Raw genomic sequence first — 24,083 nt, 5'->3', positions numbered from 1 at the left:
GGGATAACTAGAAGGAAAGCCAAAGCCAAGGCTTATTTTATTCACATCTACTTGGGGATTTTTTCATGGTCTGGAGGACTCATTCACTGAGTAAACTGAACACTATTCATGCTTGCTTTGCAAAGTTGTAGGTGCTTTTCTCAATGCTTACCTAACTTCAGGATTTACTTTATTAGATAGAAAAACAGGAGGCAGAAAATCACCGGTTACAACAGGAACTACAGGACGCCAGAGACCAGAATGAGCTGCTGGAGTTTCGAAACCTAGAGCTAGAAGTAAGGAAATGATGATGATAATAATAAAAATAATCGTAACGATTAACATGCACAGAGCACATTGAGGAGCTAGGCGCTGTATTAAGCGTTTCAGATTCATACTCTCATTTGGACCTCACAATCACCCTCAAAATTATATAGCGGAGGCAACTGAGATTAACTAACTTGCCTAAGTCCTGTGACTAGTAAGTGGTAAAGCTCTGATGCAACTCAAAACTGTCTACTTAGATACTGTGCTTTTCAACACTACTATCTTTTATAAGCAAGACTAATAAATAATTTTTAAATAAGTTAAATAATAGATTTCAACCATCCTCAACATTTCATTGTTTTTAAATACTCATGTCCATCCTTAATTAAATTTTGACTCATTAAAACATGTTACTTCAATAATTATATTTCAAAATGTGCTATATAAAAAATATTTTGTAGATAAATGTGAATTTATAAGTAAACGTTTTAGTCCCTAATGCATTTATGAAAAAAAGGCTAAGAAGCAAGGTAACTTGTCTTAGAAAATACCTTGATTAATCTGACCAGATTTCAGATGTTTGTTTTTTATTTTGCAAGTAAAACATAGAAACATCAGATTTTGATTGTATCCTGCAGAATCTGACTTGGGATCTGGTTCAGTGTATGTTGATATATAAAGTATAAGAAAAATTCCCATTTAATTTCTGTTATTTTGCCAGTTATTTCTTCTTTAGGCTATTTCAAATTAGGTCTGGATAAAAAGTTAGGTGTTAGTAGGCTTCAGTGAAGAAGAGTCATTCTTTTGTAGCCCACATATCTTACTCATAAAGCTTGAACAGATTGAATATGCAAAAGGCTGTTAGTGGCCATAAAACTTCATGGCAAGACCACGCTGAGATATTTGAAAGCTCTAAATATTCATACAGTTTAAACTGGAGCTCCACTTCCTGCATTTCCCTGATCAAAAAATTTGCAAGAATGGATGACACCATCTATAAATTCTTCTTCTCAATCTCTTAGTTGACTAGTCAGTTTTTTCCGTCACATTTAATCATGAACATCTTGAGATTGAATTTTTTTCTTTTTGCCAAATGACAGTGATAAAGTGCTGAAATAGTATAAAGAGACCACTGGTTTAGTGTTTAATTAATCAGTTTTGTTTTTAATTTCCATATATTCTTCACTGTGTTTCAAGGAGAGAGAGAGACGATCCCCTCCATTTAATCTCCAAATTCACCCATTCTCAGATGGTGTGAGTGCTCTACAGATCTACTGTATGAAAGAAGGTGTTAAGGTAGGCAGATATTTAATTTTTTATGTTTGTAGAAATTAGAAAAACTGGGAATTGGAAAAGGGGAGGTTACTTATGACTATTTTGTCTTTCAGTCACTGGATGTCATCATTTTGATACAAACTATGTAGGAATTGAAAATAGTCACTTCTACTAGAAAATTAATAGAATGTTTTTTAATGTGTGACAGATATACAAATGAAATGAAAAAACACAGGCATCCATGATTATTTAGAACAGAGTCATATGAAGAAAGACGTTGCATCAAAATTAGCCTTAATTACCTGGGAGAAATGTGAAATCAATTTAATACTTCAAGAAATATATTTCAAGTCTGCCAGATAGAAAAATTTGAGTCCCTTTGTTGAGCCATTCTAGGTGCTATGGAATTCATAATCAAGGAATTGCAGAGTTAGAAGAGGTTTGAAGTCATCTAGTCCATCATCTCTTTTGATGTGTTTAATTTAGGGAGGATTCCTCTTTTGGAAGGGCTTAGGGTTTATAACAGGTTGCATATTAAATAGAATACAATTATCTTTTTAGTGCTACTGGATATATTTTAAGTGTTAGAGTTGAATTGAGGTAGCTCTTCGCCTGGGGAAATATATTGTCCTTCAGTGAAATCACATTGTGAATATCTGTTCCTAGGGTAAAGCTGGGGTGCTGCCTGCTATTCCTGGTCTCTCCTTACCTTCTGCATGGCCCTTCCTGCTCCCACTCTGAGCTGCCAAGTATACTTGCTTCAGTTGCCTTCTCTGTACTTATGAGATTGAGCTAGATTTTCCCTTTCCTGGTGGTAGGGCTCTACTATACTGCTGTTTGAACATGAGTGAGAGGAGAACATAGTACTAATACGGTAAAAAGTGGAGAAACTTTGGTAGTAATATTGTGCTTCCTTGCCTTCCATCTTAAACCATTGTCCTGGTGTTTAAACTTCTGGCCTTCCTGGGCGGCATGGTAATTTGTCAACCAAAGCAATTTCTGGATTTCACTGTAATTAAATGAAAAGAATTTACTTTGCCTTTTCCTTCGATGCCTTTTTTCTCAGATAAATCACAAACAACCTAATCCAATGAACTCTTTCAAATGGAGTTCAGCTGCTTCAAACTGACTCAAGGAACAGGGTAAAAATAAGATAGATGAAATTAATGCTAGCCACCTTAAAAAAAATGGTACTGCACTACAGTTTTCTACATGGCAGTCAAAATTCAATCAGGTCAGAATTTTGCTAATTAGAATGAAATTGGTTGATTCTTTATATTTATTACCTATTACTTTTTTATACCTGAAAGTCTATCACAATTGAAAAAAAAAAGGTTTGGCAGTCATGAGAAGAAAGTTAATGAGAATATTCCAAGCCTTTTACTACATGCTAGACTCTTTCATACACAGTCTGTTTATCCTGAAGATCAGCTCAGCCTACGAAGTAGGAATTTATTATCTCCATTTTGCAACTAGCAAAATTAAGAATGATCTGTTAAGTACCTGACCCAAGTTCACACAGCATGAAAGAAGCAAAATTGAAACTTAAAACTAGGTGTGCCAGATTGAAAATATCCCAAGAAAGTTCAGGCCCTAAAATGTCTTCCTCTAACTTCATGTTCAGGCACTGATGGAATAGTGGGCCATATTTGTCTTTGACATGAGTTTCTGCTTGATTTTGCAGGATGTGAACATCCCTGATCTCATAAAGCAGCTTGATATCTTGGGTGATAATGGGGTAAGTAAAGAATTGATTTAGTATAGATATGAATTTGCCTAAACAGAGGCAAGAGATACTTAACAATGCATCATGTGTAAAGTAAGAGCAACTGAGATGCCATTTCACTTAAGGATGTTGCTCCTTGGGAAGAATATACAATTTATCAAACAACTTGGCTAAGGGTTGTAAGGATCTCTGGAAGGTAGTAGCAGAAATGAGACCTGGTAAAGTGCTTTTTGTGGGCAGGTTTCAGGTTTGAATGTCAACCACATCTCCAATAAGTAAAGCTAATTATTGTCTGACTCTGGCTCAAAGGCATCCAATGTGAAATTAATCAGTCACACATTTGCAAAGGCTGCTAAATACTAGGGTTGTTGGCAGTGCCATAAAAATGGACCAGGAGGCTGTAATGCATTTTCTTTCCAAAAGCATCTTCCAGACACGGTCAAGGCACATTAATTCAGTGGGAGGACCATTTATTGTGATACTAGGTGAATGATGCTTGTAGGTTGAAGGAATCACCGTTTTTCCCTTGAAAAATTATCAAAGGAGAGAACAGAATTAGTAAAATTACATCAAGACTTCTATGAAAAGACTGTTCTTTATTCCATTTTGGTTTCTGTTTTTCTCATAACATGACTATTAATAAAGTATGCCTCCAGTGACACAAAATCAAATCAGTGTTAAGGAGATATTTTAAAAATCACGTTTAATATACTTCTTCCAGGTTTCGATTAACTCTTTGTTCAGAATTATTACTAAACAGAATAGGAATTTGTTAAGGTTCTATACAGGCTTATACAGAATGCTCTGTAGCAGTCCATCAGACAGTATTTTCTTTGGGGTAAATAATATCAGTATGTTCAGCTTATGGCCTTTCTTATTTTTTACAGAATTTAAGAAATGAAGAACAAGTGGCCATAATTCAGGCCAGCACTGTGCTGTCCCTGGCAGAGAAGGTAATGAGCCGTACAAACATTTCAAATCATCTCGGTGTCTGGCTTAATACTGAACGAGCAGGCTAGTGGGCGAAGGACATTCCCTCTGCACATGACTGTGTGTGAATACCTAATACACATTTTATTTTTAAGGGTAGTACAACCCAGATAGAATGAGAACACCCAAAAGAAAAGTCTATACACTGATTTGGGATGGGTGGATAATTTTTGCTTTGAAGTTCCTTAAAAATATATATAATTCTTTAAAAACAGAAAACCTTCTGGATTACATTATTTACGCAATCCCTACCAAGCTGGGAAGCCACAAAGAAGAATTTTGCAGGGTGATGATAAACTGGAGCATTGCTCTTGTCATAGACTTATCCTGGGGTGTGTACATACCATTGCTCCCAACTGATCTTGTGGCTTAGCGGTGGCTCATTGCCTTCTCATTCAAAGCCGGACATAGAGACCGTGAGGAGAAAATCAACACTGACTGTGCTCTGGCTCCACCTTGTGTCTAAACCTGGTAAATGGCCAGATAAATTGGTGTATTCAGAGTACCTCATGAATCAATGCATAAAGCCTGGCTGGGTGGTATGTACCTATAGTCCCAGCTACTTTGGAGGCTGAGGGAGGAGGCTCACTTGAGCCCAAGAATTTGGGGCTGTAGCGTACTATGATCATGCCTGTGAGTAACCACTGTACTTCAGCCTAGGCAACATAGTGAGACTCCATCTCCTTTAAAAAAAAAATAAAGTACCAGTAAATACTTGAGAGTCATGTGCACATGGTTAGATAAAATGAGAGCAAGCAATCAGCTCTCTCCAATCTGAAATGAGGGAATTCTACAGGTCAAATGACAGTTAAGTTACTCAAACAAAAGAATGAAATAAAAAACAGGGAGAACAAAGAAGTATAGCTATGAAATAAAAAGACACTTAACCAGGTGTTTTTTAAAAAGGACATTTTGTTGACACTGGAGAAATTTAATGTGGACTGGGTATCAGATGACAAAAGTAATTAATGTTAATTTTGTAAAGTGTACCAATAACCTTGTGGGGTTTTTTTTGTTTTTGTTTTTGTTTTACAGAAAGGCTTTATCTGTTAGAGATACACATTGAAGTATTTACATGTGAAATAAAATGAAAGCTGGAATTTTTTCTTTTAAGAAAACTTACTTCCTACACAGTTTAATTACAGACCTAATCACTTTCTCGATCCCTCCCCAGCAAATGCCACATTATCTCTAATAGAAGGTCCAAATTTAGAATTTGGCATACAGACCCTCTGGGATTTGAGTCTTATCTACCTATTTCTCTAGTGTCTCCTCTCCCTTCTCTCCCTCCATTCTCTCTCTCTTTCTCTCTCCATTCTCCACTCATGGTCCTTTACACTGATCTTTTTACCTGGAAGATAGTCCCATCTTGCCTTTCTACCTCTGCCTGGCTAAATCTTGATCATCAGACCTCCCCATACATGAGGAAGCCTGCCTGTTCACCCAAGCCCCCTTAGGTGTTCCTGCTCTATGTTCCCACAGTGGCCTGTGCTACTGCTCCCATGGCTTTTGACAATTGCATTGCACTGTCCATTTGCATTTGTCATATGGCCCCATCTAACTACCACTAGACTCTAAGGCCCTTGAGGACAAATAGTTGTGTCTCTCCACTCCCCACCCCGTTTTTTGCCCTAGCTTTTCACATCAGTCCAGCACATGTAGTTAAGTGATGAATAAACGTTAACTGAAGGAGCAAAGGTGTGAATTTGTGAATGCTCACAAGACACCATTTCAGTGACAACATAAAGATGAAAAAAACACAGTCTGTGCCTCCAGTGCTGCTATCATCTGGCAATGATAGCGAGAGAGCCTTATTCAGCTGGAATCATGAAGGGCTGCAATTCTTTATTGCAAGAAAAAATCACCTTGGTTTAGGGCTACAAACAAAACATGGGCTGATTCTATGGAAGATGAGGACTGAGGAGGTGAAAGAAAGGAAATACAGCCTTGTGTGTCTCACATTTACTGAGATTGATGGGAAAAATATCTTCTGCTCCCTGCCCTGTGTGGGTGCAGTACAACTGTACTTATCAGAACCAACAACTGTACTTATCAGAACCAAGACTTGCGCAGTGCTCCTTTTGAGATAGGCACTTTCTAACTGCTGGAGACTAGGTACTATTGTGACCTTTATTTCACACAAGGAATCTGAAGCACAAAAAAGGTAGATAACTGCCTAAGGTCACACAGCCTGAAGTTGATGGAGTCAGGATTCACACCCAAGGAGTCTGGTTCTAAAGCCCATGACCTTACGTCTTGCACCAAACTCCTCCTCCTGCAGGAAATAGGCTTTGCAGACCCCATGGGAGCTGGGCTGTCGGAGCTGAGGCAAATTAGCCCATGCCTCTGCTTACCTTTTTTGCAAGAAAGCTATAGGGACCAGTTGAACAAGTACAGGGTGATGACTCTGTGCTTAGCACTGTGGTAGAAAGCTAGGAACCAGATGAACAAGACACAAGCCTTCCCTAAAGTGCTCACGGTCTATTCAGCTGCCTTTTGTGCAGACTTTTGCAATGCACAGATTAAACTTACCTCTTGTCTGTGGGATTCACAGATAAAAGTTTCTACATCCAAGTAATTCTAAACATCAACAATGAATGTCTTGAGACTACCAATTTGAATAGCACTCTGCTATATGGGAGTATGATCTTTAGCCAGAGTTTGAGCCTAGACAAAATTCCAACAAGCAAACCCAGTTGTCACTTTGTATTAAAAATAATGGCAGTGACCTTGAGTGAGAACATATTAGGGGCTGGATACTGCACTCAATGCCATAAGTACATTATGTACTTATGTACTGTTTCTTACAACCATTCTATAGCTGCCACTATTTTTTAATTTGTATAAATTTACGGAGTACAGGTGTACTTTTATTACATGGATAGACGGTGTAGTGGTGAAGTCTTGGCTTGTTGGTGTATCCACCACCCAAATAATGTACATTGGGATACCATTGTTTTTATTTTATACATGAGGAAACTGAGGCTTGGGATATTCAGTAACTTGTCCTGGATTACACAAGTAGGAAGGAACAGCAACCAACACACAAATCTATATCTAACGCTCATGGTATAATGACTTTAGTTCACAGTGCTCTTAAAAACATGATTTTAGAAAATATGTTTCTTGATAACAAATGGACAGCAAGCAAGATGAAGGATTTTAGGTTTTGGATGGGTACAATAGCAATATGAGTCTATTTACACAAAACCCATGATTGACTGAAATTTGTTTCAAGGGGAAACCATGTGTGTGTACAAAGAACTGAGAGATTAGCACCTCTCCAGTCTCGGCATGCCTCTTTTCTTTCACCATGTTCCCCACAGCCAAGGAGTGGTTGAACATGGTGTCCCCTTGTAAGTATCAAGGCTGTCGTGTATAAAATTCTCGCTGTGCTGCATAATTTATCACAGGTAACCTAGAAAGAACTATCTGGGGCTGGACGCAGTGGCTCACGCCTGTAATCCTAGCACTGTGGGAGGTCGAAGCAGCTGGATTGCCTGAGCTCAGGAGTTCAAGACCAGCCTGGGGAACACGGTGAAACCCCGTCTCTACTAAAAATACAAAAACTTAGCCAGGCATGGAGGCGTGCACCTATGCACTTGGGAGGCTGAGGCTGGAGAATCGCATGAACCTGGAGGCAGAGGTTGCAGTGAGCCGAGATTGTGCCACTGCACTCCAGCCTGGGTGACAGAGTGCAACTCTGTCTCAAAAAATAATAATAAATAAATAAATAAATAAATAGTACCTTGTAGTGAGATACCACTAGTACATGCAATACACAATGGATACTGCCTCATGTTTTTTACTTCCTTAATCTTTACTTATTATTAATCCCATTTGACAGACAAGAAACTTAAGACTTAGAGAAATCAGGTAACCTTTCCATGCCACCCACCCATGAAAAGCTGGAATTGAAATTACGGCCAAGGTAGTCTGTCTTCAGAACCCACTTAATTATTATGCCCAATTGCTTCCCTAAAATATAAGCTGACATTTAACTTGCTAGAGATTCATTATAATAATTTGTTCTATAAAAACCTGTATATGGTAGGGTCACATATTATTCAAAGTCTGCATTCAGAGTGTTTATCAATGCTAACATAAATATCATATATTCTGAGTACTGCGAAAGATAAGTTTTTATGTGATTTAGAACACCTCCACTTCACAAAAATGATTCTTCCCCACTTTGCCGTAATCAGTTTTATATACTGAAAAATTACCATTGTCCCAATTCTCCAGTGTACCTGGCCTTCTTTCTCTCATCCTGCTTCCTCCAACAATAGAGCTATTGGACATGATGTCCCTTCCACTTGGAACTTCCTCTTCATTTTTTCCCAGTCATCTCTCACCCATTCTTTGGACCCCAGTGCAATTATCACTTACAAGAAAGCCTCCCATGGTGTTCTCCAGTAAGGGCAGGAGTCTTGTTTATCTGGTTCACCACTACAGCCCTAGGACATGGTACAGCACCTGACACTTGCTAGTCATCCATAAATGCATTTGTTGAATGAGTGAATGAATGAATACAAGGAAGACCGTACTCTTGTTTCTGAACTATGAGATAAAAATGTGGGTCAGGCACGGTGGCTCGCACCTGTAATCACAGCACTTTGGGAGGCCGAGGCAGGTGGATCATGATTTCAAGAGTTCAAGACCGGCCTGGCCAAGATGGTGAAACCCCGTCTCTAGTAAAAATACAAAAATTAGCCAGTCGTGGTGGCAGGTGCCTGTAATCCCAGCTACTCGGGAGGCTGAGGCCGAGAATTGCTTGAAAGCGGGAGGCGGAGGTTGCAGGAGCCAAGATCACGTCACTGCACTCCAGCCTGGGCAATGGAGTGAGATTCCATTTCAAAAACAAAACAAACAAACAAACAAACAAAAGTGTTGTTTTTGCTTCAGTTCTCAGTCTTCTTCCTGAGATATAAGGGGAGGAGACTGAGCACCTCATGGGGACACACAGATATACACCATATCAAGCAGCCATGTCAAACACTTTTATCTTGTTAACCCCTTAGTGGATCCAGCAGATTGAAGGAGCAGAGGCTGCCCTACACCAGAAAATGATGGAATTGGAAAGTGACATGGTAAGTACAAGATGAGATATTGTAAAAAATAAGAAAAACTTACAAGGCAAATGGAAAATTAAAGTTGCCTCTACCAGTTTTATCTGGCACTGATGAAAGTTTGTCATCTTTCCATTATTATTTTATGTACAGAAGATGGAAAAAAAATTACCAGAAGTACCAAACAATTTCAGGCTATATTCTCCCCAAAAAAATGTTAGTTTTTGGAAAATATCAAAACTAATGCTGAAGAAAATTGAGTTTTCTTATGTTTTCTTTCTTAGGCTAAATAATTTTTCCACTTTATTTAATTAACAAGGAAAAATTACAGAAATGGAGGGTGTAACTCTGATTTTAAAAATCCCTAAGCTACCTTACATCCATTAGAATAGCTCTTATCAAAAAAAAAAAGTAGAACAAAAGACCTAGTGCAGCGGCTCACACCTGTCCCAGCAATTTGGGAGGTTAAGGCAGGAAGAGTGCTTGAGCGCAAGAGTTGGAGAACAGCATGAGCAACATAGTGAGAACCCATTTCTACAAAAAATAATTAGTGGGCATAGTGGTACGTGCCTGTGGTCCCAGCTACTCAGGGGGCTGAGGCAAGAGGATCATTTGAGCCCAGGAGGTGGAGGCTACAATGAGCTATTTTTGTACCGCTGCATTCCAGCCTGAGCAACAGAGCAAGAACCTGTGTTCCCACAACCAAAAAAATAAAACAAGTGTTGGCAAAGATAAGGGGAAATTGAAACCCTTCTTCACTATTGATGGGAATGTAAAACTGGTACAGCCACTATGAAAAAAGTATGGTGGTTGCTCAAAAAAATCAAAATAGAATTACTATATGATTCAGCAATACCACTTCTGGGTATGTATCCAGAAGAATTGAAACCAGAGTCTGGAAGAGATACTTATACACCCATGTTCATAGCAGCATTATTCACAATAGCCAAAAGGTAGAAGTAACCCAAATGTCCATCAATGGATGAACAGATAAAGAAAAGGTGGTGTGTACATATCATGGAATATTATTTAGCCTTCAAAAGGAAGGAAGTTCTGATACAAGTTACAATATGGATGTACTTTCAGAACACTAAGTTAAGTGAAATAAGCTATTCAGAGAATTATAAATACTATATGAATCCACTCATGTGAGGTGCTAGATTAATCAAACTTAGAAACAGGCAGTAGACTGTGGTTGCCAGAAGGTGAGAAGGGGAAACACAGAGCTGTTGTATAATGGGTATAGTTTCAGTTTTGCAGCAAGAAAAATTCTTACATTGGTTGCATAACAATGTGAATATACTTTGTACTACTGAACCGTACACTTAAAAATGAGCCAAAAATGAGTAAGGTTGTAAATGTTACGTGCATTTTACCACAATTTTAAGTTTCTTTTTACTCACCAAGTCTAAAAATTGGTTATTATTAACTTACAGCAATGCATAGAAATTTATAACAAGATTCATCTGGACACAGTGGCTCATGCCTATAATCCCAGCACTTTGGGAGGCCGAGGCAGGCAGATCACCTGAGGTCAGGAGTTCGAGACCAGCCTGACCAACATGGAGAAACCCCGTCTCTACTAAAACTACAAAATTAGCCGGGCGCGGTGGCACACGCCTGTAATCCCAGCTACTCAGGAGGCTGAGGCAGGAGAATCGCTTGAACCCAGGAGGCGGAGTTTGCAGTGAGCCGAGATCACGCCATTGCACTCCAGCCTGGGCAACAAGAGTGAAGCTCTGTCTCAAAAAAAAAACAGAAATTTATAACAAGATTATGATTAATGTTATCATTATAACTAGAAAACATGTAGTGGATTCCTATTGCATCAGGGAATCCTATAAAAACAACTTGCATTTGTGTAGCACATTATAGCTTATAAATTATTTGCTTATATTTTATACAGTGCTCACATTTTACTAACAGGTTAGGCTCCAATGTCAAAGCATATAAAAAGAACAGTTTGTTATTTTAATATTTGGCCAAGAAAGCTTTCCAAATGAACAATTTCTCTTCAAAATTACCCTCGAAAGCTCTTTAAAAGCGCAAATATTAATTAAGCAATTAGCCTGTATCGGGCACTGTTCTAGGTACTGGAATTCAGCAGTCACCAGCAAAGTCAACAGCACAATTACTCCATACAGACATATGATCTCTCAAAAGTCAACACCATCGAGTTTTTCTTCAGAGTTGGAAGAAGTCTTTGTTCCTTCAGTTAAGCACCCAAAGAAACAATTGACTTGTGCTTGGGACTATATTGTACCCAAAATATAGTTTTAAGTGCTAATGGCAAGATGCTCATAATATGAGAAGAACACAGAAACTGAGAACAAGAGAGGGAACATCAGATTGACTTTTCCCAGCTCACACTGGCTTTGTGGCAAAAGCAGACACCCACTCATTAAGCAGCAGTGTGGGTGGAATTACTCCCACTCTTTAAGTTTCTATTTTTGTCGTTATGTTTGCTAGTTGTACACAGATGAATTTGAATCAGTTAAACTTGTTGATTATGCAACCCAGCTATGTTACATTTTATCACATTCTTACAAAAATATATTATCATAATACATTTACATAGATAAGCTTATTATTATTAAACACTAGTCAAAATCTATACTTAATCACTTGCTCTCAGATTAAAAACCTTTTAGAGCATTCTATGTGGATTTTTTATTATATCTTTTATGCTGCTTTCCATTGATTTTCACATTCCTGTGTGAGACTATGAGAGTTGAACTATTTCCCTAACACACAAAATTTATGACTCTACAAATGCTAGTGATTTGTCTTATGGTAGAATTAGAGGAAACATTAATCAATACCATTTGTATGTCACTTTCTAGCTAACTAAGCTGACTCTATCAATATGGCCCTTTGTTATAGGAACAGTTCTGCAAAATAAAAGGCTATCTGGAGGAAGAACTAGACTACAGAAAACAAGCTCTTGACCAAGCATATATGGTAGGTACAACAAGTGATAGAGACACCCACAGTATTTACAGTTATGCACTGTGGAATAAAGTATCCTATTTAATTTTCCATGCTATATACTTGAATAGATCATGACATGCAGTTCATTCATTTACTGGTTTTCAGATCTAATTTTAGAACAAATACATTCCTAGCTCTTATTCTAAGATTCTTATAAGATATTCTTATAATATCTAATAAATATTTAATTATACTTCTTTTTTAACAATTAAAAGGCCAGACGTGGTGCCTCATGCATGTAATCCCAGCACTTTTGGGAAACCAAGGTGGGCAGATTCCTTGAGCCCAGGAATTCAAGACCAGCATGAACAACGTGGTGAAACCTTGTATCTCCAAAAAATAAAAATACAAATACAAAATACAAAAATTAGCCAATCATGGTGACATGCACCTTGTAGTACTAGCCACTAAGGAGGCTGAGGAGGGAGGATTCATTGAGCCTGGGAGGTCAAGGCTTCAGTGAGCTGTGATCGTGCCATGTACTCCAGCCTGGGCAGCAGAGCAAGATCCTGTCTCAAAACAAAACAAAACAAAAACAATTAAATATATGTTGTTGGATAATATTAAATGAAGAACAGTTTGGATGGCAGTGTAGATTAAAGAGAAATTTTATTAAACGAAATCCAATCATTTGGGAGTCTGATCTAGTGGTGGAATAATGTGTTTAATGTTTGTTATGCATATTTTTAATTCATTTATCTCTTACAACAACATTGTGAGGTATAGGTAAGATTATTATTCATATCTTACATATGAGGATAGTAAGATTTAGAGAATACAGGAACTTTGCCCAAGTTGATAAATAGGTAGTGTGTAGATCTGACTCCAGATCCTGTGGCCTACTATAATCCAGCCACAGTAACTGAGGCTTCCATGGTAAATGGGCTGTGCCTTTTTGTCTCCCACAGAAGATTATGCTGATTAAGGAGCATATGTGATCCATTCCCCTCTACCAAATTCCTGTTATACGATTCTTCATACTGAACTACCGCTCACATTTCATCTCTCCTTATGCTCCACCCTCCATTAATTCACAGTTATGAATCAAAAGAAAAAGAGCAAATTAAAGGAACATTTCAAAGAATTCCTAGCAGAGGTTTTTATAATGCTTTCCTGGAAGCAGCTTGAGTCACTTTTGGGGAAAGAGTGAAGCACTTAGTCCCTGCTTGTAACAAAGATGAACTTGTCTTTGCATTCCAAAATGAGTAAGAGATTCTGAGCTTGTTTGATGGGGAAAGAAGAGAATGGGCATTTGTTGCTAATTAGAGACAGAGAAGGAAATGAGTTTTGCTTCACTTCTACCTTTCACCCTTGCCTCTTCTACCTGTACGAAATTAAGTTGTGTGTTTATGTGGGTCCCGAGACTACTGAGTACTCATTCAGAAAACCATATTTATCCTTAAAAACATGAGACCTGCTTAGCCCAGGACAAGAGCTAGGAAAATATTTCTCACCAAAGCATGTCTGGTCACTTCTGTCAAACTTAGAAGGAATAAGATTGTGGATTTTAGCAACTGTTATCCGAAGCATATCAAAAAAGAAAGAAAAAGAAACAGATATAAGAGGCAGTGCATCCTTCATCCACAAAAGATAGACTCAGAGAAATATTATAATGAGAGCAGCCATAAATCTCAGAGAACTTAAAAACAGACCAATTCCAAAACTTTAGATCATTTTTGGATTTTATTTCTCAATTTTATTTCAAGAAAAAATATGGAGACCATAAAGCCATCTTCAAGTACCAGAGGTTTGTCATGTATTAATAAAATGGGGGCGGTATTTTGTGCATAAGATATATCTCCAATTTTAAATATTTTGTTCTAACTTAGACTATTTATTTCTGGAAGTACGGCCACCATGGTAGATGTCTTTAAATGTATGAAGAGCCGTCTTGTTGTTTTTTGTTTGCTTGTTTTTTGTTGCTGTTGTTTTGAGATGGGGTTTCACTCTTGTTGCACAGACCAGAGTGCAATGCGTGATCTCGGCTCACTGCAACTTCCGCCTCTCAGGTTCCAGTGATTCTTCTGTCTCAGCCTCCCGAGTAGCTGGGATTACAGGCGCACACCACCACGCCCGACTAACTTTTTATATTTTTAGTAGAAATGAGGTTTCACCACGTTGGCCAGGCTGGTCTCAAACTCCTGACCTCAGATGATCCTCCTGCCTCAGGCTCGCAAAGTGCTGGGATTACAGGTGTGAGCCACTGTGCCTGGCCAGAGCTGTCAAGTAGAAGTGAGAACACACTTATTCTCAGCTACACTTTAGGATAGGAAGTACAGTTATTATAAAAAAGCGAGGGCTTTCTAAAAAGGAAAAGTATATAAAACAGACAGGGTCCCAAGAAAGAACAAATGTTCCCTCACTAGAGAAGTTCATGAATTGGCTAGATGACCCTTATGGAATCTCATAAAAGGAGATTTTCAGAAGTGTAATTAGGCTAGAGAAGCTTTGAAATTATTTTCTTGCTAAAATCCTGTAAGCCTAAAGTTGGCAGCCATACACATATACATACATAGTGTACACTCCCACACCAGATATCAATGCCAAGTTCCGAAGTTAGACTTTTCTAATTCTATTTGCCAGAGAATCCAGGAACTAGAAGCTACTTTGTACAATGCTCTACAGCAAGAAACTGTTATCAAGTTTGGTGAATTATTAAGTGAAAAACAGCAAGAGGAGCTGAGGACGGCAGTAGAAAAGTTACGGCGGCAAATGCTGAGGAAGAGCAGAGAGTATGACTGTCAGATTCTTCAGGAGAGAATGGAGCTCTTACAGCAAGCCCATCAGGTGAGGACTGAGTCACTGCCTCTGCGTAGGGTTAGTACTAGCAAATGGAACTTAGTACTAGGTACACGGTATTGAGTATGGGTACGGAGAAGCCCAGGAGATACAAGTTATTTTCACAGAGTAAAATAACCATTGTTTTCTACCTTCATGCACATACAAAAATGACAGTTTTATAATAATTTAATCTTGAGAAAATTGGCGTTTCAGAAGGACTGAATACTGCTACTATTTTTAGAACTACGTTTTCATGAAATACCCTTTGAATTTCATGGTGTCTGATTATCTGCCTTATGCAGGGAAGCAGGACACTCTCCAGGGCAAAAATAGTGCTTCCCATGTATTGCTCACTCCAGTCCATAAACAAGCCTGATAATAATCCGAATAGTGTAAAAGAGAGCAAGGACCATTCACATTACAAACATCACCACCAACAAAGCCTGGCAGCTGCTGTTTACTTACTGACATTTGCTTTATGTCAGTAACTAAACTAAGGACTCTACTTACATCATTTCATTTAATCTTCATAATAGCCCTATGAGGTAAGTATTTTTATTATTTCAATTTTGGAGATAACAATACTGAAGATAAGAATGCTTAAGTGATTTGCCCAAGATGACACAGATGGTAAGCAACAGTCAGGATGACAGCCTAGGTCTGCTGAACTCCAAGGTCAGTGTGTCTAACCACTGTATTGTACCATCATCCATGACTTACGTGATTCATCAGCAAGGTCCAAAATAGGCACCCACTACTAATTTCCAGCCAAAATTTTTCATTGCAACTCTTTATTCATGCCATAGCCTGACAGTTGAGGGCTGAGGTCCTGGTCAAAATACAGATTCAATAAGGATTCCAGCATTGAAAGTGTCAGATTATAGTATTCAATCCTCAGAAGCTATAAGAAGCAACTGGTACAAAATTCAGATGGTATGAATAGGCGGTAAGAATCGTGTGGTCATCAGTGATCAAGGTAAGTGGAAAAGAGGCAGGGGTTCTTTTATGAGGCAAATAAAAACAATTCATGGGGGACATGACACTTAGCACACTTCAGATGCAGACAGGAGCTTTGTGGATTTTATAGGCTAACAGATTACCCAAGTAGGTGGAGAATTCTGAAGCCACGTGTCCCAGAAATGATAAATACATACATGTTCCTGTTAATGCCCCTTCAGATTCCATCACAAAATTTGACCCATGGAAAGACTTCTTAAAGTCTTTAATAATAGACTCTATGGCATCATTGCATTGCTTCACGCATTCTTTTCTTCTAGCAGGGGATAAAAATGTACTCTGCACAAATTTCTTATGCTGCAATAGCATGTAATTACTTTCAACAAACTGGGAGTTATGTCATGGAAACACAGAAGTGTTTACTTTTAAGATGGACTCATAGTTATCTAAATTTATTTATGATAAAACCTTTATTCCATTTAAGTATTTCTTTAACCATTTAGCTAAGATACTTCACCCCTGAAAGAGTTGGCTTTGTTTAAGTTGTCCAGTAGTGCTGATGGTACACTACATTTCTGAACCTCAGAACAGTTTCATTGACATTTTCCACCCATCTTCTAAACAAATTTTCATTAGAATATGCCTTTCCCAGTTATTTCCTACTCTTCTTCTTCCCTTTTAATTAATAGCTGAGTTTCATAGAATTATTCCAGAAGATATTGGCCAGGATTTTTTATATATAACTATGTAATACACTCTAACTTCTAAAGTATATCACTAACCATGTATTACACAGTTCTGCTTGAATGTTTAAGAGTGAACTGATGCGTTCTTATCCTTACTTCTCTTCTCTCTCCCCATCTGCCTGTCTTAGTCAATAGAATTACCATATTTCAAATCACTCCAGCTAGAAACACTGGAGTGTTCTCTGTTATTTCCTTGTAAGCATTAATACAGCACCACATCCAACTGGCATTTCCCCTGAAATGTTTCTGATACTGGTCCATTTGTTCATTTTTGTCGCCCCAGGCATGTGCAGGACCTTTCATTATTCCACCAGCTTCCAGTTACTGCCAAATGTTCTCTATGTGAATCCGACTCCATCATCTATGCATTTATTCAGTCAAACCTTTAAATGTGTTTCCTAAGTGCTAAGTACTGTGCTAGACAGAGAATTCACCGTGGACCCTGCCTTCACAAAACGTAGGACCCATAAATGGTTATAAAATGATTAACACAAAGAAAAATAATTATGATATATCATAATAAATAGCATTTTTAAAAGTACATGCAGGTGCCATGGGGACCTAGTTCTAGCTCTCCCCTTTTCAATCCACCACACATCTCATCACAGATTCCTCTCATTTTTCCTCATGGTACATTCTTGCCCCAAAGCCTCCATGGCCCAATTTCCAGTTGAGTAGAGTCTTACGCAGGTCTCTTCAGGTCGTTCAGTAGCTGACTACCCCTCCCTCCAAAACCAGATTTGACCCAACCCCAGAGCATACTTCCCTCTCCACTCATGCAAAACATCCTGGTCCCACTTGTGCTGTGATTTTCCACCTCTAAGCCCTTGTTGCATAATTGCTCATCCTAAACTGTCCATTAGTTTCCATTGCATTGATCCAAGTGTTCTCATTTTTCTAGTCCCAGTTTAAGATCCAACTCATTCAGGACCCTCTCCCTGATGAAAATTTTAAAAATGAACCACATACTGCTCAAGATATCTACATTCTATATTCTGTTATGCAGTCATTCACAACCATTTATTGAGGGCCTGCTGTGTACCAGGTGCTGGGAATATAATGGTAAGCAAAGACATACAGATCACTACTCTCATCTGTCTCACAGAGGGACAGGGACGGAGCCACAACACAAATGAACAATGACTGAGGCAATTTCTGAGAGTGGCAATAAGTGCTATGCAGAAAGGTATACAATGTGTATGTGAGTTTGGGAGTAGGATTGGCCACTTTAGACTGGCTGGTAGGAGGAGGCCTCTCTGAAGATACCTAAGATCCAAGAAATGAGCCACACAAAGATCTTGGCCAAGTGTCCCAGAAGACAGGGACAACAAGGGCTAAGTCCCTATCATGGGAATAAGTTTGGAATAGTCAAGGAACAGAGAAAAGGCTAGAATGTCAGGAGCACGCAGAGCCAGAGTGAGGTTGATAGGAGGAGACGTTGCAGAGCTAAGAAAGGGCCACATCACACAGGGCTTTGCAGGAGTTTGAGTTTTATTCTGAGTACAACTCAACTAACTCTTCCTTCTTTTCTTCCCCACCCGCATAAACTCAGGGGACCATGGAGATCATTTTTACATTCTGAGAGTTCACAATGGCTGCTATTGATGGAGTAAGATGGTCAAAATAAAAGGCAGGAAGAGCAGGTAGAAGCTGCCACACCAGCCCTGACAAGAGAAGACAATGACTTGGTGAACTTGGTATCAGTAGAGATAAAAAGAAGTGTGTAGAAAAGGAATGTTTTAGATCCAACAAGGTTTTCTGTTGGGTGGATGCCAAAGGGATGGGAAGCAAAAAGAAATCAAGTATACATCGTATGATGTAGCATAACACATTTATTTGACAAAAAAATATGTGTGGACACCTTCTCCATGCTAAACACTGCACTAGGAATTGGAGATGGGTGATAAAGTTATTCAGTTTTTTTCCATTGTTTAGCTTTTCTATTTAGTTTTGTTATTCCATCTGGATCTGATAGTTCTTTGAAATTGGGAACTAACTGGTGCCTTATCTGTATTGTCTATTACATTCAGCACAGTCATGAGCATGTAAGGAGGTGCCCAACAAGCATAGATGTGATGGCTGAATGGATACTGCAGTAATTTTACATATTCATGATTTTGTCCATATAGTACTTGCCTCCATATCCAGCAGACATGCCAAGGAATTACTTGAGCACTCAAGGTGGAAATATCTAGCAAATTTATTCTTTTACTGTGTAGCTGTGGAGCACTGACAGCACTATGGAAATATACACCAGCACACACATCATACACGTATACACACACCGTCAACATTCCAGTTCCATCCCTTTCTCCAGCATTCATTATGGTATAATTTCAAGGTTAACCTTTATGGTCTCACCCTGACCAAAACACACCATCTCTTGTTGCACAAACCTTAGCCCCCTTACTTTAAAGAAGAGTTTCTCAATCTCAGCACTGCTGAAATTTTGAAGCAGATAATTCTTTATTCTTTTTTAGGGGGAGGGGTGGCTGTTCTGTGCCTTATCGGGTGTTTAGTAGCATTCCTGGCTTCTACTCTGTAGATGGTAGATGCACATACTCGCAGTTGTGACAGTACAGAAATGTCAAGACATTTAGATAGTGGTGATGGTTGCACAACTTTGTGAATATACTAAAACCACTGAATTACACAACTTAAAATAAATAAACATATTAACTAACTTTAAAAAAATGTGCAGAACTGCCAAATGTCCCTGGCTGGGGCAGGGAGAGACAAACATTTGAGATCTACTCTTTTAAAGAGAAGGAGATATGCTTTCCAAGTTCAAGTACCCCTTGTTCTAGCTTCCCTTTTTTTCTCCTACCATTGCATTATAAAAACCTCTCTTTCTATGTTATCATCCCATTTGGCTTCTAGTGTTTTCTCCATAGACTCCATTTCTCTATTTTCTAATTATTCCCAGCAGAGGTATTAAATAAGAAGCCTGCATTATAAAACCATGTACATGAACACAAAAAACCTTTAGATTGCCAGATATAAATGTGAAGACTTTATTTTACTTGTAAATAATTGTTATGTAATGTTGATTTCAAATATTCGGTGTTTAAATTAGTGGAATTTTGTTACATAATTGAGAGGTAAGTTCATAGACAGTCTTGGAACTTTTCATCTTTAGGATTACTTGTGTTATGTTTGTTATGTTCTGGCGTTTTCCTAATTTACCAGTTCCCTCCTGGGAATGTTTGTTGATGTGTAATCTCTACTTTGTTTTGTGAGAATTTACCAATTCTATTATGTGAGAAAATTCTATCCTGAAACAGAGTTGAAATGGGGTTAAGATAAAAAGGTTAAGAAAGAACAATTGGATTGTTTACATCTATATGAGTCAGCCTCAACCACCTTTAATGTGGTAACAAACAATCAAAATCTCAATCCAAATGGTTCATAACAAAGCTTGTTTCTTGCTCTCTAGTTCTGAGACATACTACACCCTCTACCAGGATTTGATATTCCCAAATCTTATTCCAACTCACGTTCCACTGGCCAGAACAAGTCTCTTTGCCAAACTCAATGTCAGTGGTGTGGAATCTACACCTCACTAGGAAGGGGTCTACAGGGATAGGCTCAGTAGAAAAGGTGGCAAATATTTTTTGAAAAGATAATCAGTAACAATGATTTTCTACTACAAACATAGATAATTTCTGAAACATGCAACACGTTTTTGGGTGGGGAAAAACATGCATGCGATGTTTCCAGCTGCTTGTACAAATATTCAGGTTTGTATAGGAGTTTCGTGTTTTCATCTGGTAAATTATTTTTCCACACAACTTACCACCTACTGATGCTTTATTTCTTTTCTTTTCTTTCTTCAGAGAATTCGTGACTTAGAAGATAAAACAGACATCCAGAAAAGACAAATAAAGGACTTAGAAGAAAAGGTATGTGTCAAATTCAATAACTATCTTATTATTTGTTTAATCAGAAAGCAATATTGATTTTGCTCACTGTATTTACTTCCTGGCTTCTCAGTTATTGTGTGTCTTGCAGAGGCAGGTGTAGTTACAGTAAACCTAGCTTTCACCTTCAGTCAGACAGAATGCCAGCAAAGCGTCTGCCATCAGTAACCTAGCCTTCACATGTTTGTCTTTTGTGTTGCTTTCCTATTTTTTCTGTGTTTTCTTTCCTTAGTTTCCCCTTCCTTATCTTCATTTCCTTTCCAAAAGTTTCTTCGAGTTTTGTTACTCTACTTTGCTCTTTTTTAAAAGAAATCTTTTAGCACCTTTGTTTTACCTTTCCCATTATCATTCATAAAAAGACCTTTCATCCTTGTGCTGCAGTTTCACCTTAACAATAAGTTCAGAAACTTGGGTTGATATATGATAATCATGTTGTCCTGTCACTTCACCAGTGATCTCAAAGAGTGGCTGCTTCTTCCAAGTCAGACATTGTTTTTGAGGGATATAACAACATGGCTCTTACAGAGGGCACTTGGAAATGCATGTGGGGTGGGAGAACAGACAGAGCTCAGGCTGGGATGCTGAACAAGCTGCAGTGAGCTACACAGGCTTGCACAACAAAAAAAGCCAAAGCCTGGAATTCCCGAGCAAGATGGCCGAATAGGAACAGCTCCGATCTGCAGCTCCCAGCCAGACCAACACAGAAGGCGGGTGATTTCTGCATTTCTAACTGAGGTACCTGGTTCATCTCATTGGGACTGGTTAGACAATGGGTGCAACCCACGGAGGGCAAGCCAAAGGCAGGGTGGGGTGTTGCCTCATCCAAGAAGCGCAAGGGGTTGGGGAAGTCCCTCCCCTAGCCAAGGGAAGCCATGAGGGACTGCGCCATGAGGGATGGTGCACTCCGGCCCAGATACTAAACTTTTCTCACGGTCTTCGCAACCCACAGACCAGAATATTCCCTCAGGTGCCTACACCACAAGGGCCCTGGGTTTCAAGCACAAAACTAAGAGGCCGTTTGGGCAGACACTGAGCTAGCTGCAGGAGTTTTTATTTCATACCCCAGTGGCACCTGGAATGCCATCAAGACAGAACCGTTCACTCCCCTGGAAAGGGGCCTGAAGCCAGGGAGCCAAGTGGTCTTGCTCAGCGGATCCCACCCCCATGGATCCCAGCAAGCTAAGACCCACTGGGTTGAAATTCTAGCTGCCAGCACAGCAGTCTGAAGTCAACCTGGGGTGCCCAATCTTGGTGGGAGGAGGGGCGTTCACCATTACTGAGGCTTGAGTAGGCTGCTTTCCCCTCACAGTGTAAACAAAGCAATGGGGAAGTTCAGACTAGGTGGAGCCCACCACAGGGCCACAAAGCTGCTGTAGCCAGACTGCCTGTCTAGAATCCTCCTCTCTGGACAGAGCATCTCTGAAGGAAAGGCAGCAGCCCCATTCAGGGGCTTACAGATAAAACTCCCAACTTCCTGGGACACAGCACCTAGGGGAAGGGGCGGCTGTGGGTGCAGCTTCAGCAGACTTAAACATTCCTGCCTGCTGGCTCTGAAGAGAGCAGTGGATCTCCCAGCATAGCACTCGAGCTCTGTGAAGGGACAGACTCCCTCCTCAAGTGGGTCCCTGACCCCTGTGCCTCCTGACTGGGAGATACCTCCCAGGAGGGGTCAACAGACACCTCCTACTGGAGAACTCTGGCTGGCGTCTGACCCGTGCCCTTCTGGGACAGCTTCCATAGGAAGGAGCAGGCAGCAATCTTTGCTATTCTGCAGGCTCTGCTGGTGATAACCAAGCAAACAGAGTCTGCAGTGGACCCCCAGCAAACTCCAGCAGACTTGCAGCAGAGGGGCCTGACTGTTAGAAGGAAAACTAACAAACAGAAAGCAATAGCATCAACATCAATGAAAAGGACAACCATGCAAAAACTCTATCCAAAGGTCACCAACAGCAAAGGCCAAAGGTGGATAAATCCATGAAGATGAGGAAAAACCAGCACAAAAAGGCTGAAAATTCCAAAAACCAGAATGCCTCTTCTCCTCCAAAGGATCAAAACTCCTCGCAAACAAGTGAACAAAACTGGATGGAGAATGAGTGACGAATTGACAGAAGTAGGCTTCAGAAGGTGGATAATAACAAACTCCTCTGAGCTAGACTCCTCTGAGCATGTTATAACCCAATGTAAGGAAGCTAAGGTTAGAGGAATTGCTAACTAGAATAACCAGTTTAGAAAAGACCTGATGGAGCTGAAAAACAGCACAAGAACTTCATGAAGCATGCAGTATCCATAGCTGGATCAGTCAAGTGGAAGAAAGGATAACAGAGATTGAAGATCAACTTAATGAAATAAAGTGTGAAGACAAGATTAGAGAAAAAAGAATGAAAAGAAATGAACAAAGCTTCTAAAAAATATGAGACTATGTGTAAAGACCAAACCTATGTTTGATTGGTGTACCTGAAAGTGATGGAGAGAATGGAACTAAGTTCAAAAACACACTTCAGGAAATTATCCAGGAGAACTTCCCCAATCTAGCAAGACAGGCCAACATTCAAATTCAGGAAATACAGAGAATACCACAAAGATACTCCTCAAGAAAAGCAGCCCTAAGACACATAATCATCAGATTCAGCAAGGTTGAAATGAAGGAAAAAAACGTTAAGCACAGCCAGAGAGAAAGGGCGGGTTACCCACAAAGGGAAGCCCATCAGACTAACGGTGGATCTCTCAGCAGAAACCCTACAAGCCAGAAGAGAGTAGGGGCCAATATTCAACATTCTTAAAGAAAATAATTTTCAACCCAGAATTTCATATCCAGCCAAACTAAGCTTCATAAGTGAAGGAGAAATAAAATCCTTTACAGACAAGCAATTGCTAAGGGATTTTGTCACCACCAGGCCTGCCTTACAAGAGCTCCTGAAGGAAGCACTAAATATGGAAAGGAAAAACTGGTACCAGCCACTGCAAAAACAACCCAAAATGCAAAGACCATCAACGCTATAAAGAAACTGCATCAACTAATGGGCAAAATAACCAGCTAGCATCACAATGACAGGATCAAATTCACACATAACAATATTAGCCTTAAATGTAAATGGGCTAAACGCCCCAATTAAAAGGCACACACTGGCAAATTGGATAAAAAGTCAAAACCCATTAGTGTACTGTATTCAGGAGACCCATCTCATGTGCAAAGACACACATAGACTCAAAATAGAGGAATGGAGGATGATTTACCAAGCAAATCGAAAGCAAAAAAAAGAAAAAGCTGGGGTTGCAATTCTAGTCTCTGATAAAACAGATTTTAAACCAACAAAAATCAAAAAAGACAAAGGAGGCATTACATAATGGTAAAGAGATCGATGCAACAAGAAGAGCGAACTGT

At 39.3% G+C, this 24,083-nt stretch overlaps 2 protein-coding genes across 7 annotated transcripts in view; one reads left to right on the top strand and one right to left on the bottom strand.

The window, feature by feature from the left end:
• The window catches only part of LOC129036966 (uncharacterized), a 102,271-nt gene that overhangs the window by 29,121 nt on the left and 49,067 nt on the right, over window positions 1-24,083 (bottom strand). The gene's annotated exons all lie outside the window — the stretch shown is intronic.
• Window positions 1-24,083, top strand: part of JAKMIP2 (janus kinase and microtubule interacting protein 2) — a 194,982-nt gene that overhangs the window by 147,602 nt on the left and 23,297 nt on the right. For all 6 annotated transcript variants that reach the window (XM_054488702.1, XM_063665251.1, XM_054488704.2 and 3 more), the window contains 8 exons: window positions 177-275; window positions 1,444-1,542; window positions 3,206-3,259; window positions 4,135-4,200; window positions 9,259-9,327; window positions 12,190-12,267; window positions 14,881-15,084; window positions 20,618-20,683. In XM_054488702.1, coding sequence (XP_054344677.1) covers window positions 177-275; window positions 1,444-1,542; window positions 3,206-3,259; window positions 4,135-4,200; window positions 9,259-9,327; window positions 12,190-12,267; window positions 14,881-15,084; window positions 20,618-20,683 — 735 coding nt within the window. The remainder of the gene's footprint in view (window positions 1-176; window positions 276-1,443; window positions 1,543-3,205; window positions 3,260-4,134; window positions 4,201-9,258; window positions 9,328-12,189; window positions 12,268-14,880; window positions 15,085-20,617; window positions 20,684-24,083) is intronic.

This window comes from Pongo pygmaeus, chromosome 4, assembly GCF_028885625.2.
Source record: "Pongo pygmaeus isolate AG05252 chromosome 4, NHGRI_mPonPyg2-v2.0_pri, whole genome shotgun sequence".
NCBI lineage: Eukaryota > Metazoa > Chordata > Mammalia > Primates > Hominidae > Pongo > Pongo pygmaeus.
This window is presented reverse-complemented; position numbering and strand designations above follow the sequence as displayed.